Source organism: Drosophila virilis, chromosome X (genome assembly GCF_030788295.1).
Source record: "Drosophila virilis strain 15010-1051.87 chromosome X, Dvir_AGI_RSII-ME, whole genome shotgun sequence".
NCBI lineage: Eukaryota > Metazoa > Arthropoda > Insecta > Diptera > Drosophilidae > Drosophila > Drosophila virilis.
The window spans coordinates 5,118,866-5,138,142 of record NC_091543.1 but is presented as its reverse complement, the minus strand read 5'-3'; the positions used below and the strand labels follow the sequence as shown (position 1 = coordinate 5,138,142).

Here is a 19,277-nt window from a genome sequence, read left to right as displayed (position 1 = left end):
TATTATGCAATTGACGGCCGCCAGAGGCATCCAGTGATCCATGCTGTTTCGCATTTATGCAACACGTTTAGCGGGCTTTTTTTGCCAATTTGTTGGGATTGAATTAAAATTACAATTTATTTGACATTTTGCGCGGCATTTGTTTGATTCGAATTAACCTTTTGCAATGACGCAATGCCATTCAAGGTCATTCAAAGTACTCAAAAGCATTCGCACACATAAATTCAAATGATTTTTGGTTATCTTAAAACTGACTGCAAGCCTCTTTTTTCAATCAACAAATCCATGTCAGCTCTGGGTGCAGCAACACTTAATGTTTTCTCAATTTCTTCTTTGTTACGCATTCGTAAACGTTTCATTGTTGCTGCTGCTGCTCCTCCTCCTCCTCCTCCTTTCGCATCCTTAAAGCTAATGCTGACAACACTTCAATGGAGATTGGTTTTTGTTTTCTTCCCTTATCTAATTTTTCAAAGTAGCTTTTGGTTTTTCTCAATTTCCCTTTTGTTTCGCATTCTTAAACGTTTCATCTTTGCTGCAAATAGTTTGCTGTTTGTGGCATCTAATTATGTAATAAAACGTTGAGATACTTTTGAGAATGTATTTTAAATGGGAAACAGTGCGTGCTTATCCCTACTCCCTACTCCTCTTCGTGCCGTATCCTTAATCGAATCCAGGATCTTGAATATTTTAACTTTTTCTTAGGCAATATCTATGTATATTTCTTTTGTAATACTTGTATTACGCACACCCGTAATACTCGTAAATTGCTTAACTCGCGGGCGATTCTCACATTCCAATTGCAATGTCTGACTTGATGTTGACCCCAACTTGCGTCCACCAAGCCCTGTGCAGTTCGTTGTGTGCGTTCCCAGTTCCGTAACCCACTTGAATTTCGCTTTTCTGGTGCCGTAATATTTATTTATTTATTTATTTATTGAGGGCACGCCTGGACAATTGCAGCGTTTAATTCAATTTGATATGCTAATTTGCTTGAACAATCGCCAAAGACGACGCACACCAAGCAGATGCCAACCCATCTGGGTACGGGAGGGGCGCTCCGACATGCTTAGCTGCTAGTTTCCATTAGACGTTATCTCAGATAGAATGCACGCGGTATCAGGTTCATTTGCCAATTGCCACACTTTCTATTCTTTTCGTAATGCTTCGCAAATCGTATACCCTACACGCCCAGGGTATTTACATTTCGTTACTTGATGTGTAACTTGGGAAATAATAAACATGCATTACTTCACTTAAATTCACTTCTGTGAAACTTGATATCATGAATTATTAATGTAAGGTAAATGTGTTCGTAGTGAATGGGACTAAAAACAAAAGAGTATTTCTAACCAGTTTTCGATTATTTTCCGATTTGAATATTGAATTATTAAAATTCCCAAACTCTTGAATTTAAATGTTAACAACTGAAGCCTACACACTGGGAACTGGTTCATTGTTAATTATTTTTCGCATAAAAATTAACATTCGTAATGTAAACATTGATAATTAACATTACTATAACATTAACATGAGTACTTACAGTAACATTGTTACGATATTAACAGTGCCAATTAACATTAACAATTAACATTACTATAACGCTAACATTAACATGAGTACTTACCTTAACATATATATATATATATATATATACATATATATAATAGGTATATATATAATAGGTCTGTATATGTTGTGGTGTTTCAGGTATTCGGTTCGCTGGATCATATTATTCACATAAAAATCCAACAGGAAGTTATCGTAGTGCTCGCATTACAGTTATTTCAAGTACAGTTAATTGTATCGTCACGTAAGCTTATGACGTTATCAAATGCTGCGAAGGTATACGAAAAATAGATTGGATAAATAGCAGAGCAAATGTTTCCACGGGGATATAAGAATCAAGAAAACTTAAAGAATCGTAAAGAACAATAAGACAAGTTGAACTGAATTTCCATCTGAAAGGGCTTAACTAATGAAAAAAATGAGAAGGGAAATTAAAAAAGATATATTAAAAGAAAAAAACATATATAAAAATATGAATTCTCAGATCTCATAAGATATTCAGTATATATCTAAAGTTCTTTGTTTTAAAAAAAAAAGAAGAAAGATGACAAGCTGTTACCCAGAGGAGGAGTCGACCTCAGATGAGTTCTACGAACAGTGTTGAGCAAATAATAAAAGAATTCAACGAGACAATACATTTGCAAAATTTTGATATAATTTGAGCTGCACTGCATTATGTTTACACAAGTATTTGGTTGGGAATCGAGCTGTACTGTTGCATTGGCATACTTGCTGGCAATAACAGTCAGACAACTGAGAACTGGGAACTGAGAACTTTGGAGTAAACAAATGAAATAATATTCGAATAATGGCACGAGTGGCCCGGCTGACTGTGGCCTGTGGCGCAGTTGCCATCCGATATGATGCTGTAGGCCAACCGAATTCGGACTCCGATTTCGATATCCATTCGTTTGATAATCTCACAGATTTTCCACTCGGAATCCGTTGCACGGATCATGACGATCGTGCTCCAGAAATAGTTTTGGAACGTTTGACTCATTCAAACAAAATAACGTCTGAAACGTGCCTGGATGCGACTCAGTTCATTGGCATCTAGTCGAGCCGCAAGTCGAACAAGTGACAAATCTAGAGAATTATCAGCCCAACTACAACACAGTGCACGCAGGCTAAAGTAAACTTTGCACTGGGCAAACCAGTCTAGAAGTGATAAACAGCTAAAAAAGTGTCAAATTCGGAGAAAAAAGTCGCTGGTTCTAACAATACAGTAGACTCACGCTAAGAGGCATATTTACGAAGAATAGAAGTAGTTGGGATCAAAGTTTACTATAAATCTCCTTTTCTTTATCTCGTGCTTGCAAGAGATCAAATACGAAATACAGTACACATTCGATAAAGTGAATAATAGAATTTAAACGTAATTGTAATTGTAATATTAAATATAATATAGACAAGTACAGTACCCACTCAATAAAGTGAACGTACATAAGGAGGAAAGACTTTGAGAGTTCTTTAAGTCCAGCGTCAAAATTAATATAAAATATCAAAAGCTAGTAAAAGTAGCCAATTCTTGGGCCCTTAAAGAATTGATACAGACCACACCCACTACAGTGAACCAACGTCAATATGACGTCTATATGAAACACTTGGGGCAAATAGACAGAGAAGGTTTTATGTGAACTACTTGATTTGACTTGTGCATAGTTATTATTTTTATGTAGTACTTCTAACTAATTCGTGCACTGTAGCGGGTATGCACTGTACTTGCTCTCACAGCGTAGACAAAGATTTGTTCAAGTGCCACAAACGCTCGACCTGTGCGTTGTTTCATGGAAAGCGCTGTTTGCTTTGAGAATTTATTATTATGTTTATTTTATCTATGGCCCTTGAGAGCGTATTATTAGTTTCCCATGAAAGGCGCATCTTTGTTCCCCGTGAAAAGCGGGCGAAGTCCAGGGCATTTTTTCAATTCCACCTGGACTCGAATGCGGAGTTTACGAAGCGAAGGAGATGCGAAAATGAGTAAGTTTATCTATGAAATTGCCCGGCATTGCATGACAGCCATTCATTTGCCATTCTCCACGTAAAAATTAGTCCGGTTTTATTACTATGAAGCATGCTCTAAGAAATTAGACGGCATTGCGCGGTTATTTGTTACTAGAAAGCATTCTATTGCCTCTCCCTTTTTTTGGTTTTTAAATTTATTTTAACTATTTACTTATAAAAACGGCTTCTGGCTTTAAGCTGACGACCTTACTCTCATATTACAGGGTATCTTAGCTTCGTCATGTCACAATCTCAGCTGTCTGCCAGCTGCCTGCTGCTTAGATTTATGGCCCCCACACGACGTACAACTGTTTGCCCAAGAGGTCAGCGACAGGTGGCTCTGCTTCACCTGTTCTGTTTGCGCATGTGCGACTGTCGCAAAGAGGGGGCCGACAGTGCAGAGGGGGGGGGGGAGGTGCATTGGCAGGAGAAGCGGCAACAGTGTGTGCTGAGATAAGATAGTACAGAAATATTATTTCTGCTTTTCTTTGGTTGCATTTTTTTTGTTTACATTTAAGCTTAATTCAAAAAAAGTATTTGCTTTTTTTCTGTTATTTTATTTTATTTTATTTATATAAAACTTAGCTTACGGCCTGTGGCGCATTTACACACTCGATAATTCGATAAATCGATATTTTTAAAAAAAATATATATATATATATTTAAATATATCAAGCTGCGCGCACTTCTATACTCTTACATTTTACATATATATATATATATATATATATATAGGCATATATAATTAATGTAATTTTAAAAACGAATTGAAATGCAACAAAAAATTGCTGCAAGACAATTTCAAGCTGTTGCTGTTTACCTTTTTGTTGTTATTCAAATTCTTTGTCTTCTTTTATTAAATATTGCTTTTGAGTCTTTCATTTTTTCTTTTAACATACAAAAATATGCATAAATATTATATGTTATGTTTATTTCAAGCTGATTTGTTTTGAATTAAACAAAGAAAATAAAAAAAAATTGCGCTAAACTAAAATGTGCTAAAAACTAACAAAATAAATGCTACAAAAGATGTTTTATATTTATATAAAATGACAAATAAATTGGCTGGCGAAAAAATTGCTAAAAAAAAAATTGTAAATTAAAAAATATATATATAGGCGTATAATAATTCAAATAATTATTATTGTTGTTATATTTGATTTTTAAAAATATTTTAATATGGGCGAAAAATGTTTATAAAATAATTATCATAAAATATGTGTGTATATATATATTAATATATATATATATGTATATGATTAATAATTATTTGCATTATTATAATTATTATTGTTGCATTTGTTTATTGTTGTTGTAGTTGTTGTTGTTGTTGTGCTTGTTGTTGTTGGCATTTGTTTACTAGGCGTAAATGATTTATGTATTTTAAGTGTTTATTATTTTGTTTGCTGCTTGCTTTTTGTTTTTGTTTATTATTCAAATTGTTTATAAATTTTATAAACTGCTTAATCAATGATCACAACTCTTAGCATAAATATTCATCGCATCGTGGCATTCGCATCATAAATATATATATATATATAAAGATATATATAATATTAATATCTATATATCTAGTAGTATAATGTATATATATGTGTGTGTGTGTGTTTCTTTTCAAAAATATTTACCAAAATAGTTTTTAGAATACGAAAAAAAAAAAATGTATTTAAATTGTTGTTAAAAAAATGCTTGAACTTTGTTGTTGTTGTCTTCGAAACATTTGTCAACTTGTGTCTTTTCTGCGTTGTCTTTTATCGTTATTATCTCTAGAGTTTCTATAGTTTTACCGTTTTAATTCTTATAGCAGCCCATTCAAGATTGTCCTTGGCTTCAAAAAAAAAAAAAAAAAAAAAAACAGCTGCCTGTTCTGTGGCTTGAGGGGGGTGTGGGCGGTCATCGTATGTGGGCGTGTCGTGTTTGCTTTTATCATTTTTAATATATATTTATATATTTTGCACTACTTCTTCGGGTTTTCAAGTGTTTTGCAATCGGTCAAAACATGTGAAACACAAGCGCCTTTGCGGCATTGCAATTCGTTGATATGTCTTAAATATTGGCCACGCCCCCTTTAATAATAAATCATCCTTCACTTGGCGGCGTGCAACTGCAACAAAAAGAGGCAAAACAAACAATATATATCGTATGAGTAAAACACATTTTCAGCGCAACAATTGCGACAACAGCTGAGCCACCACTCATCACTCTTCTGCTGAAGCGAAAAGATCTGGCGAACAAAAATTAAAAGATAAACAATTGTGCGTCCGGAAAACAAAACCTAATTAATCAATTTAAAGAACACTTGAAAACGAAAAACAAAAAAAAAACCCAAAGAATTTGTCCTGACTCACAGACCGATTGCTGAGCAGCTGTTGAGCTGAGGCGTGAGCGCGTCTAGCTGGCAAGCGGAAAGTCGCCAGTTCGAAGCTGACAACCACCTAACACATTGCATCTAATTAGAGAGCATTATAGAGGGTATTATAGTTTTGTCGTAAAATGTGCCATGCCTAAAAGACAGTGGGAGGAAGAAGAGGGCGGGAATATCCTGAAATTCCCTAGTCGGGAGCTCCCTACAGTTTTAGCTGCGCTGGGGTCGGGTGAGCCAATAGCTCACGTGGCATCAAAAGTCATAAATTGTTGCTTCTTCTTCCTCTTCTTTTCATGGCATACGTATACGTAATGTGTGCACAATTATTAATGGCAATTATCTGTGGCAATGTCTGTGATCTTTAGTTGGGCTGCCTTTTTCGTTAATTGAAAGTAATTAATACAATTAAAAAAACAACAAAAAAAACAACAAAAATGAGAGTCTGCGTTTGTGCAAATGAATACATTTGTGAATATTCGCGCGACTCATTTGTGCGTGCAACAACAACAACGACAACAACAACAACGTTTGTGCTTTTCATTAACGTTTTCATTTTCGTTTTTCGCGTGTCAAATAAATTTTCTGAAGGCTGCCTTCATTTCTCATTCATAGAACAAAGTGAATACTCGCATGCACGCGTACAACGAGTACAATGAATACATTCAAACAATTCTCACATTCCTAAACTCGCTGCTGCCATTACGATCTATGGGATCGGTGGGTGGAGAATGGGAGGGGGGGGGGGGGGGGTGTGGGTGTGCAGGGGTAGGTCCATTCATTGATACCTCAAATTGGCGGTCAGAGTTTATGTGATCATCATGACTGTGTCGACTGGAACTGAGGCTGGGTTTGTGGTTGGGATTCGACGTTCCATACGAATTTTCTGTTTTTTTTCTGTTTTTTTTCTTCCTTTTTTTACCCCATTGAAACACTCATTACCCTTCAGAGAGTGAGATTTTAAATGGACAAGTCTTTTCATAGAATAACTAGATCATTCGTACACCCATCCGAACTCGGGAATTATAGAAGTTAGTTATATGAAATTTGGTAGTTGACTTTTAGTTGGCAAATTGTGTAAAATTTTATAGGAAATCTAGATTTTATTACACAGCCAGGCATACAAATTGCAAACAAGTAAACCCAACAACCTATTCGAACTCGAGAATTATGTTAGAATGTTGCATGAAATTTGATACGTAACTTTTTGTTTGAAAACTGAGTTAAGTTTTATGAAAAATCCAAATTTGACACAGACACAAAAATCGAATTTTAACAAACTATCTGAACTTGGGAATTGTAAAAGCTATTTATATGATATTTGATTTTTTGTATACAAATTTGTAAAAAGGTTGTTTAGACATCCGTAACAGCAAGTATTACAGACAAAATTCGGATGCCTACATGACGTGCTAGCTGACATGTCAGCAGTGTTGTCATGCAGCAATGCTATTTAACTGCTCTACAGGGTAGCTGTTAGTCGCTAACTCGACTCGGCTGCATTTCAAGTGTCCATTTATGTGTTTCGCTTGCATTAATTGTAAATAACAAGCCCGTGTGTGTGTGTGTGTGCGACGTGGAAAATGTGCGCTAATTACAACACTTTATCACTTATCACCATCAAGACATCAGCATCTCTGGTATTTTTTTTGTGTTGTTGTCGTTTTTTTGGTTTTTTTTTTTTGCCGTCTTATCAACGAGGCCGGATTGCTATATAGGGTGCCTGTCGGTTGGCTGCGGGGAAGGGGTTGGGGCACATTTGATAAGATAAGGCGTGTCGCTCTGGCAGACGGAAGAAGCCAAATATATGTTGCCTAACTTCTAATTGGCATTGTATGTACGCACAAGGCAAAACCAACAAGCCAGACCGCAGACACGGGGCAATGGGCGGGGCGGGGCGGGGCGGGTAAAGAATAAGACATACGACATGGTAAACATGCAGACACTTGAGCAACTGCTTCCAACGTCTGATTAGAGAAATATACCAAATTGAAAGCTTTAGTAGTTTTTGGTTCCATTCCAAAATATATTAGTTGTAAAGAGGGATATGTGCAGATTAATATGAATGTGTCTAGATCTTGTTTTGACATCAAATTATTTTGCTTTTCTATGCAAGAGGTCACACACAAAGTTTCATAACTTTAGCTCTCACAGTGCCCGAGTTCTTTGAGGTCAAACAAAAAAAAAAAAAAACATGGATTTGCATTTGTGGCGTCTATATACGAACTTTCTCTAAGCTGGCTTTAACATTTTTTAGGTATGGGCAGTTAATAAATATGGTTGACAAAAATGCATATTTATGCAGGAATTTTGCTCAAAATGCGGATGCATAACGTTTACTTTAATATAATTGAATTTCCTAACAGGGTGTTCAAGTAGTCGCGCCTTTAAGAAACTTCCATAGAATATGTCGCTCTGTGTCGCGCCTATCTCTTAAGATGTTTCTCTTAATTATCGGACGAACTTCTTCGGGGCAGATCATTTATTTGTCTTGTTGGCAAATGCGCCCTCGCAATTGCCCTGAACTTGCGGCAGCCGGCTGTGCCCCTTCCGCTGCTGTGCCCCTCATCTATGCCATTGGCTGGTCAAACCAGTTCGCATGCAGATTCAGCAGCTTTCAGCAATCAACTAAAAACAAAAGAGAAAACTAAAAAGGAAGACTTCAAGTCTGGAATGTAGTTTGATGAGTAAGCGAGACGGGTATACAATGGCTCTCCAGTTGCGCATGCGTGTCGCACTCTGTGCGGGCATCTCGCTTGCGCAAGTGCGCACAAGCGAGGCGAACGCCGATTTGAGCTGCTTGCGTTACGCTTAAATGAGCGCGTAAGACCAGCAGTGCGTGTGCGTGTGTGCGCACGCGCTCTCTCTCTCTCTGCGCTGTTGAAGATAAAGAGCGAGCGCTCTTAAAGTTTAAGCTGTCGTTAAAAGCGCGTGGCTTATCTTTGCTTAGATTTGGAATTTTTATTTGTGTATTTGTCGTTTATTGATATTGTTGTTGTTCGTGGCGCAACTGCAGTTGTTTTTGTTTTTTATATATAGCCTGTTTTAAAAATTATTGACAATAATAATTACAACTAAAAATTAATGTATATATATGTATATATATATATATATCGAACATACAAATTATACAGATTAAAAAAAAAAAAAAAGAAAGAAAGAAAAGGAAGGGGTATCATAATTAAGAGCTAATGTTTACTAAGAACTAGGGCTAAATGTCTTTTGCATGCCAGACGCTGTTAAGCGCGCGCTCTCACTCTAACGCCTAACTCTTATGCGTGCGCTCTCTGTAAGAGATTTACAGTTCGTAGGCTAAGATCGTATGTGCGTGGTATGTGTGTGTGTGTGTGTGTGTGTGTAACTACTGCTAGTACAAATGTTGTCTGTCTGTGCGTGTGCGTGTGTGTGTGTTAGGGAAAGGGAAATTGGGGTTTTAAGCTCAACTTACGGCCGCTGGCACGCTGCCTGGCCTAGCACAGGGTGGCCCAGGTGCCGACTCCGACTCCAGCTCCGACTCCAACTCCAACTCCGACTCCAGCTCCGACTCCAACTCCATTTCCGACTGTCGCTTAGGCCTCGAACGGCTGCTTCTGCGGACTTTGACCGTCGCCGCCCATTTCACGATAGAGATCCCCTATCACCTCCTTGTAGATGAGGGGATCGATATTCTTGCCCAACTGATAGAGCAGGAACCAATCGCCAATGTTGCACCTGTTGGCCACCTTCTCGACCTCCTCGCTCTCGGCGAGACGGGAACGTGCGCGCAGCAGCAGATGACGCAGCTTGGGTCCGACCACAACGGCAATGCGATAAACCAACGATATGCCAGACAAGATGCTCAGAATGATGAACCAGAACCAGAGGAACACATAGATCTTCTCGTTCACAATGTTCAGCGGCAGCACGCACAAGCCGTCAAACTTTTGTACGCTGCCCGACGGACCGTATTTGTGGAAGGTGCATTTGGTGACCTTGGGAAAGACCTTTGCCATGGGATCGATGCGATCGTCCGGCTCCATTTCGGTAAACTTGAGCACATCGCTGCCGTACGTGCTGAACTCGCCATCCAGAAAGAAGTCCACAAAATAGATTTGACCGATGACATTCACAAAATTGAGAGCTTCGCACACAAAGAAACGGAACGCATAGAAATTGTGACGATTCAGATTGCCCATAAAATAATCGACCAGTATCTTTTTGCGATCGTTCTTGCAGTCATCGTTCACAATGGGACTGTTGAGATCCATGACCAGCATCTTGAGTCGTCCGCCCTCCCACGACTTCCACAGGTAGCGGGGCACATAGAACAGTATCGCCTGGAAGAACAGCACAAAGCACACCCACTGATAGTACTTGTGGTACTTGACCTTATCCTCGCCATCCACATGGGAGCCAACGCCGGGCTGCACCACATCGCGCCCGGTGACGCCCGTCAATCGTTCCGGCACCGTAAACGTTGAATAGATCCAGCAATAGGTGTCCATAACGCCCAACGGTATCTCATCCACAATGCAATCAATCGGATCGCCAATATATTGACGCGAGGTGACCAGCAATGAGAAGGCGATCAGGATGATAACCGTTGCCTTGTAGTGCATGCGGAACACATTGTTATCGATGCAGACCTGATCGATTTTCAGTAGCCCCTTGACGGAGCCGAATACATCAAACATTTTGCGGCTGTTTGATTGATTGACTGGCTGCTGATTGATGTGTGTCGCAACGAGTTGTGTTTAGTTACGTTTCGTTTGATTAAAGTCTCTTTTCGTTTTGATTGATGAACTGTTCGATTGATCGACTGATTGATTGACTGATTGATCGATTGATTGATTGATTGATTGATTGTTGTGTATAGTTTGTTTTTTAGTGCTGCGCTTCACACGTCACTTGTCCAGCATAACGCTTGAGTTTCTGGCTCGAGAATGCACCAGGGCATATGCACATCTGGCGGGCCGTAATGAGCCGTAACTGTTTCGTGGAGGCTCAACTCGCCGCTGCTCCGTGCTGAACTGATCTGAACGAATTCCCTCGAGTGTGTTTGAGTCGACGCTCTCTGCAGCGCACACACACACACACACACGCACGCACGCAAACAAACAAACAAAAAAAAAAAAAAACAAATTGAAGAAGCAGCAGCAGCAGCAGAAGAACGTGCTACAACAACAACATCAACGGGCCTGAGCTTGAGCGTCGTGCAACGTGTGTGTGCGTGTGTTGTTCTTGTGTTATGTTGGCCGAAAACAACAACAACAACAACAAAAAAAAAACAAAAAATAATACAAATCAAATCAAATAAATAAATAACACTGGCGGCAATTGTTGTTGTATTTGTAATTCGTTCTGTATTTTAAACGCCGTCGCAGCAGCGGGCAGTAAGCGCACTCTTCGAATAGAAAATTCAAACTGAGCCCAAAACTTTGGAGTAACGGGCGCCGAGAGAGAGAGCGCACACAGCCCAAACGTGCACAAACGCCAGAGAGAGCGTGCGAGAGCAGGCAAGCAGGTCTCTTGCGCTTGAGTCGTTTGCCCACAACTGTGTGTGTGAGTGAGCGCACGAGCGCGCGCATGAGTGTGAGTGTGATAGAGAGCGCGCTGCGTTGTTCATGTGAGCTCAGGTAAATGTTGTTGCTTGGGGTGGATCTTGTTGAGCGCGCGCCTTGAGTGCACACACACACACACACGCACACACATATAGGCACACACGCGCGCAATCAAACACAGCAGCAGCACTCACACACACACACATAAACACGCGCTCTGCCTTTGTCTCTGCAGTCAGACCTGTTTTTCTATGCTGCTGCTGCTGCTGCTGCTGCTGAGAGAGCGCAACATAAACATGATTTAGTGGAGACTCAAGCGCTAACTGGAAGCTGAGACACACACACACTCACACACACACAAGCACATAGCCAAGCCATGTTGGTGGGGTTAGTTAAGGCAGGAGCGGGGTCAAGTGGCATTTGCCTGGCTGTAGTGGGTAGAAGCGGGGGCATGCCATGACTCAGTTGATGCCACTGCCAAATGTCGCCATTTTCTTAGCCCAGCTTCGACTTGGCCAATACCTATGCAATGCAATGTGCGTGTAATAATGGCAATTGCTGTTGAAATGCGTTTACAGTTTTGGACTGCCAGCTGCACATCTGGCAAACGCATTTCAAACATTGTATATACCTGACTGGAAGATCAGCTAATAGGGTATTTACATTTGCCACCGAAAACTGTCAGCGGCAACGGCAGCTGACATATGCCATTGCATTCGCAGTTGCCGCAACTGATGCGAATTTCGTTTATCGGGAATGCGACGAGCCCGTTTAATTAGACAATTCAAATTAAAGCTAGCGGTATTCCATTAAGCTATAGAATTTCGTTCAGCTGTTCTCAGCAATTCGTCTTTCCAATTAAAATCTGTCGCTTAATAACCCTAAGCATGAAGGCCCCATACTTTTATATATATATATATATATATATTGGTTTTTTTTTATCCAAATCAATTTTCCGAACCGAAAACAAATAAACAGCAAGCAGTCTGGCAACGCAATTTGCTGACTTGGTTATTTAATTGTTGCCAAGCTGAGCTTTCACGCTGGACAGAAGGCTGTAAGGTACTTTTAAGCAGTCTGGCAACCCTGACTAGCTGTTGTTCTAGCCTAGATAAAGGTTTAAAGGCCGCTCTAAATTTAGACGCACATATACATAGCTTGTCATTAAAACATATGCACTTTAAAGCGATCTGGCAACCTTGCGCAGCCTTAAGACAACTCTAGCTTAAAAGTTGCCAGGATATTGGGCACATACATACTGCTCAAAATGAAACCGAAGTGGGGCAAGGTGCGGAGCCCAAAAGCTGCAATTGTGGGCTGATCTGGCAACCTTCAATGGGATACCAAGCAAAGAACTACTGTTTTTAAGGCTGTTTTTCGAGCAACTCTGTCTGACTTCAGAGATTAAAATTGCACTTGCAAACAGTCTGGCAACGCTATGTAGTTAGAAATTACAATTAATTGGGGACTTGTTTAAGCAAACGAAAGGCTCGTTATGTCTTGAGGTTATGCAAATTTCAATCTGGCGACAGTCTGGCAACGCTGCAGCGCTAACTGCACCCAGACTCAGGCTGGCCGAAAAGCAACAAAATGCAACTGCAACGCATACCTCATATGTGCCTGTGTGTGTGTGTGTGTGTGTACAGGTATGTATGCATGCGAGTGTCTGTGTGTGTGTGTGTGTGTGTATTTATGCAACGCTCCACGCTGAAGACGAGGGCGAAGACGAAGAGTTCTTGGAACTCGTCAATTGAGTGAAATAAAGCAGAGCCCAGCTCCACTGGAATGCACATTGCACAAAGAAACAAGTTACGGACAGGCACAGATACATATCTCTCTCTCTCTCTCTCTCTTTCTCGCTCCCCCTCTCGCTCTCTCTGTCACTCTCAAAGAAGAAGAAGAAGAAGAAGCAGACGCAGACACACAGAAATGTGTTTTTTTTTTTTTGGGTTTTGGTATTTTTATTTTATTATCGGCAACTGCTTTCACTGCATGATGTTTGCCTTCAAATTGTTATTTACCTGACGCGTCTCCCTGATAATGTGCAGTAATTACAAAACAGACAGACCTTTCCCTTACCTGACGAGCTGCCCAACTACCTGTGGCCACAGCGTGTCTGTGTGTGCGTGTGTATCTTTTACCTTTCGTTATGCTTTCAATCTATGCCATCGATAGATACATTTAAGCGCTCAATCAATGGATTTTCCAGCTCGCCAGATATACTTTACCACTCAATACACACACACGCACACACACACACGCACACCTGTGGTATATAGCAGCCATGTGGATGTGGATTCGAACCGGCTGACTACCTGTTACACTCGTTTTCTGTGCCTTCTGTTAAGGTGCGAGCAGCCTTTAATCATCGGATTGTTTAGCCTGAACGTCGTTTGACCATAATTTATGGCCTCTACGAGCCGTATTACCTTAGCTTATACTATCTTAATTATAAATTAAATGCCTTCAAATAATATATATACGCGCTCTCTCCCTCTCTCGCGCTCAATTGTTTAAATGTAAATTTACAACCTCACCCTTACACGCTTGTGCGTCTCAAGTGGGCCCATATCAAATCAGATCCGTTGTGTTTTATAACCGAAATGCCTATATATATATATATATGCATATATATACATACATATATATACCTATATACATATATATATTTACATATACATATGCATAAGCCATTTTCATAAAATGATTAGAAGTCAATTCGTAAAATAAAATTAGAAATTATTATAACATTGTTAGCTATCAAATCCCAGCGGGGCTTGAATAATTTTTCCATATATAACAATTATCGAACTTGTTTCTCAAAAAAAAAAAAACACTTTAAAGAAACAGAATTTCGAGAAACCCAAGCATATCAAATGGAATGTCCGGGGAGCAGAAAATTTAAAAAGTAAATTCCAGTTGAAATTATTCAAGAAAAATCTCCAGATATGAAATTTCAAAAAAAGATATGAAATTTCCTTAAAAAATATAGAGCCGAATTCTAGAATACACTTTAAGTATAGGGCAAAAATCCTAGGCTTATGTTCGTATTAAATTAAAAATTAAATTAAATTTTAAAATGTTTCAATTCGATTGCATTAATAAATTGTTTGCAAGCAAAAAATAGTTTTTTTTTTAAACCGGGAGCTCCCGGCTAGGGGATACCCAGAACCCTCTTCTTCCAACATCAAATGCAAATATATATATTCTATTTTAGAAGCAACATATCATTTTCGTGACTCTAGCTTTTATTATTTACCAAAATCGCCCATTTCAGGGTATAAAAATATATCTAGAATTTAATTATTAATTAATATAAAAAAAAAGTAAATAAGTATATAATTTATATGCCAAACAATTTAGCTGAGACTCTTCAATCACGTGCCTCTTCTCTCAAAGAGCCAGCCGAAGCAGCGCTCATAAGCCTATTCAAAGTCATTCAAAGGGTTCGAACTATTTGTTAAATCTATTATCGAATCATTTATAGAGATGTTATATCAATTAATAATAGTTATCCGATAAATATTTTAAATTAAAGACGCCTACTACAAATCGCACGCTCATAAATCGCATTAGGTACACCGTTAAAATTTACAGCATCTGGCCACACACACACGCACACACACACGCACACACACGCACACACACATAATTGATCATATCGTATATCAGTGTTGTTGTAGGCAGTTAGGGGGGTGGGCGTAGGGGGCGTGGCAGCTCATCTATTTTGGCATAAATCAAATCAACGCCTCAAACGACTCAATTTTCTGTGAAGTCTTGTTTTTTTCTTTGCCGTTTCGTTCCTTTTTTTTTATGTTTCGGTCTCGACGTCTCGAATTTCACACCAGGCCACAAAATTTTGCGAAACATCAGATAAGACGCCTCGAGCCGCAGCATAAATATTTACACAAATTGACAAAGAACTTTGGAGTCAAGCATTTAATGCTGTTGTTAATAGTTTTGTATTCATTTCGTATGCCAAATGCGCTGTAAACATACGACAACAATCTCAAGTAACTCGGCAACTATTACAGTCAGATTGTGAAGCATTTGGTACTTGATTTTAATAATGCTCGATTTTGATAAAATCAATTGGAATTGTTCATAATTTTGCATATTTCTCGAACAGTTTGCAAAACAAAAACAAAGGGTTTTCACAAAACATATAAGTAGCTAAGAGGATATAGAGTTCGATTCAATAAATATTTAAGCAGGTCGTGCCTGTGCTGAGCACTTTTAATATTTATATACCCTGTAAAACCCAACAAGAATCTCAGGAACTATAAGTATTCGAGCAGTGAAATTTGGTAGGCGGCATCTCTGATAACAACGTTTTATGTTTGTGAAGGTATACAACTTTTTTAAGCCACTTAAGAGCTGTTTTATAGTTTATACCTCATCGAACTCAGGAACTGTGTGTGCCAGTGTTGCAAAATTTTATATGCAGCATAATAATAGCATTTTTAAATGTAATTTATTGAAAAGCTTGAGCTAAAGTAACCGCAAACACATTAAATCACAATATAAAAGAAAATATAATATGACGCGTGCTAAGAAAATACATTTTGTTGTTCATCAGACTTAACTTGAGCATGCCAAAAGGTTTTTTAAGCTGTGCTCATATTGAACCTTTATGGAACTCAGGAACTGGACTCTGCGAAATTGGTTTCTCGGACTTTTCTGGATTATACATAGATATTGTTCTCATAAAATCAAGCATAATGATTGTAAGCAAGCTGAGCAATGGACTTTTAGGCCTTTCAAGTACTGTCGACTGTTAACAGGGTATCTTCAAGTCGTGCAAAGCCACAATCACACATCCCTGCTTGCATTTACATGTCGCCATGCTGAGATTGCGTTTTCAGCACATGTTATTTAAAGCATGAATCAAATGTTTGTGTACGCCAGCGGGGTAAGGGAAGCGTGGCGGTTGCGGGCAGATCGCGATGCTCCACGCATTTTGATGGCTTAGTCATGACGAATTCACCGAAATGCCCGTCAGCGTCATAGTTGGCCAGTCCCCAAAGCCATTTCGCGGCTGAATCCCTCTTTGGATTTAATGGCCGATGCGGTACCCAATTTCCACAGTACTCCACCTGAGTCAGATAAAAGGTATTAACAGCTTAGCTAAGATATGGACAGGCATATGCATATATATATATATACAGTTTTTAAGCTAATCAGTTGGGCTTAATTGGCGGCACACTTGATTTCCGATGCGCCACATCAAAGCGCTGGATATCGACTTTATCGTGCCAAACGCTGTCTGCCAAAGTCCCAACTCTCCGAACCATGTCTATCGTATATGGGTTAATAGAACTGATAATTTTTGATGACCTCACAACGGTCACGTATGCGCATTCTCTGCATGTATATTGAATATGAATAGATTGTGATGTGGCCTGTTATCTATTTTAGAAAGTTTCCCAACCCAAGAAGGCCCATAAGCTATTGGTAAAAAGTTCTTGAGTTTTTGGCATTTACAAAGAAATTGATAATATTTACTGCCGCATAAGCAGAAGAAGAAGGAAGAAGATAGGAACTACAATTTACTAAATAAGAAATTAATTCAAATATTTATGTCTTTAGAAGAGAATTTTGTGTGTAGTTTAATGAAGTTGAATTTACTGAAGCTTTTTTAGTACTGATAAATAGATCAGATTGAAGTAGATATAGATTAAAGTAGAGAGTATCCCACGAAGCATGTTCTATTCTTCTATATCCTATTTAGTGAAGATTAATATCTGCTTGTTTGGAAACAATATTTCTCTAGATTTGAAGAAATATAAAAAATTCGGAAACATTTCCATCTCGTATTTTATGAAAAGCATCGAAACATTAAGATATCGATTGCTATCGAAGAAGAACGCGATGTTTCTGGCGTTTAATGTTTCGATATATATCGCTCGATGTCATCGATAAGTGCATTAGAGACTCCCAAATCAACTTTAAAAGGAAGAAACATCGAAGTTTGGCCTGCCAACGATATTTCTTACTTTAACTTATTCCTTACTTTACTTAGATTGAAATAGTATATATATTTAGAAATATATTTAAGAGTCAAATTTAAATAATTTGTTAATGTTTTGAGAGGTATTCATATGGGATGCATTCTTTAATAAAGCTGTTAACCAAAATTGAAAAAATAAATTTCAGTATGACAAACTTTTTCTTTGGAAATATTTGTATCGAACCTAATCAAAATCGAACGTGTTTAATTAAATCGTACAGCTAATACTAAGAAAAAAGTATTCATTCTTAAAGAGAAGTTCACGAGGTTCGAGTCAGCTTTTATAATTATTTATTATCACCTTTTTGAAAGGGTTTGCACAACTGAATCATTTAAGGTTTATATAGAACTGGGCCAAGAGCAGTTTGTGGAACAGCTTGATATGATGGGGAATCATTTTTGTATAGTTCAGTTAAATGTCTGCGAATTGCAGAAGCAAGGGTCTGCCGATCTATGTATATATTTAATATATATTTATCATGTCTGTATGCTAAGTAAACCATAATATTTATACACTTTGTGGTAATTGTTTTACACTGCAAGCATAAGAATAAATCGTTCCAGTCGTTCTTTAAGCACAATAAAATCACAAAAACTTAAACAAGTTTGAACAAGTGCTCTGCAGTCGATTGCACCCGACCCAAACATTTGTGGGGTAACTCTTCCTCTAGCACAGCCGAGTAGCATATTTTTTTCGGTTTTGCGGCCTATTGCGCAAATTATTCATCCGATATCGAAAATACTTTCACATTTTCAGCAGAACTTGTTGCAACTGTTGCAAATTAATCGAACGCGTTCTCTTCAAATTGTTAAGCTACTTGTAATTGTATCTTGAGGTGAATTGCGAAGTGAACAGCTTTGCAAATGAATAAAAGGGGTATGATATTGTGACAGTCGGAAAAGGCGTTCGCGACAGCTAAGCCATAAAGCTTATATATATTCTTGATCATCTGAGGAACTGCGGAAGCAATAAATGCTAGACTCTTGAAGTCTGACATATATTCTTTCATTTCCCTAATATCGATAAATATCGATTTATATACATGTTTCTTGATTAAGGGTATCTGCTAGTCGTGCCCACCCGACTCGAGCTCTCTGGCTTGTTTGCCTGTATATTTTAAATATATTTCGTCATTTTGTGCGCGCTTTGCATGAATGGATCGCATTTCGATTTCTTTTGTGGTTGAGCGTATTCAAATTTCACCTGTAATGCAATCCAGATGCAACAATGACAAAGACAGAGATAGATAGAGAGACAAGACGAGACCAGACAATTGCTTATGACGCCGATTGAGCAAGCGTCATAGTCCATCAATCAATGAACTGTGTCGCAATGAATATTTATTGCGGAAGGGGGTGTTAGGAAGCAAAGTCACTAAAGCAGTTACGGCTAAAAAAAACCTTCATGTTATTTCATATCTACCGTATTTTACCGGCAACCAATCAGCCAACTAAATATGTACAAATTACTAAGCGCGTTCGACAAAGAGTGCACATTCGTAACCGGGCCCCGTATCTGGAGCAATCTAATCCGATAGGCTGGGACTTTAGCTCTTCCTATCAAAATATACGTGCTTTGTAATACGCACGCAAATACCTTAGCTAAATACGAATATGCCTAAAGATAAGAGATGAAGCCGCCGATTATGATGCAGATAAGACTTTTGATTAATCAATCAAAGAAAGTGATGCAGGTAGAAGAATATTGAACTTATACAGATAAGGAAACAGATAAAGAAACAGATAAGGATACAGATACAGATACAGATACAGATACAGATACAGATACAGATAC

General features: G+C 38.5%; 1 protein-coding gene across 1 annotated transcript; it reads right to left on the bottom strand.

The window, feature by feature from the left end:
• Nucleotides 1-5,394: 5,394 nt before the first annotated feature.
• Inx2 (innexin 2) lies at nt 5,395-11,327 on the bottom strand. Its single transcript, XM_002057877.4, has 2 exons — nt 9,381-11,327; nt 5,395-5,674 (listed from the first exon to the last, which is right to left on the bottom strand). The coding sequence occupies exon 1, from the start codon at nt 10,603-10,605 to the stop codon at nt 9,502-9,504; it is 1,104 nt and encodes a 367-aa protein (XP_002057913.1). The 5' UTR covers nt 10,606-11,327; the 3' UTR covers nt 5,395-5,674; nt 9,381-9,501.
• Between the last annotated feature and the right edge of the window lie 7,950 nt (nt 11,328-19,277).

Coding starts and splice junctions, on each gene's coding strand:
- Inx2 (XM_002057877.4), bottom strand. CDS start 10,605: ATGTTTGATGTATTCGGCTCCGTCAAGGGGCTACTGAAAATCGATCAG.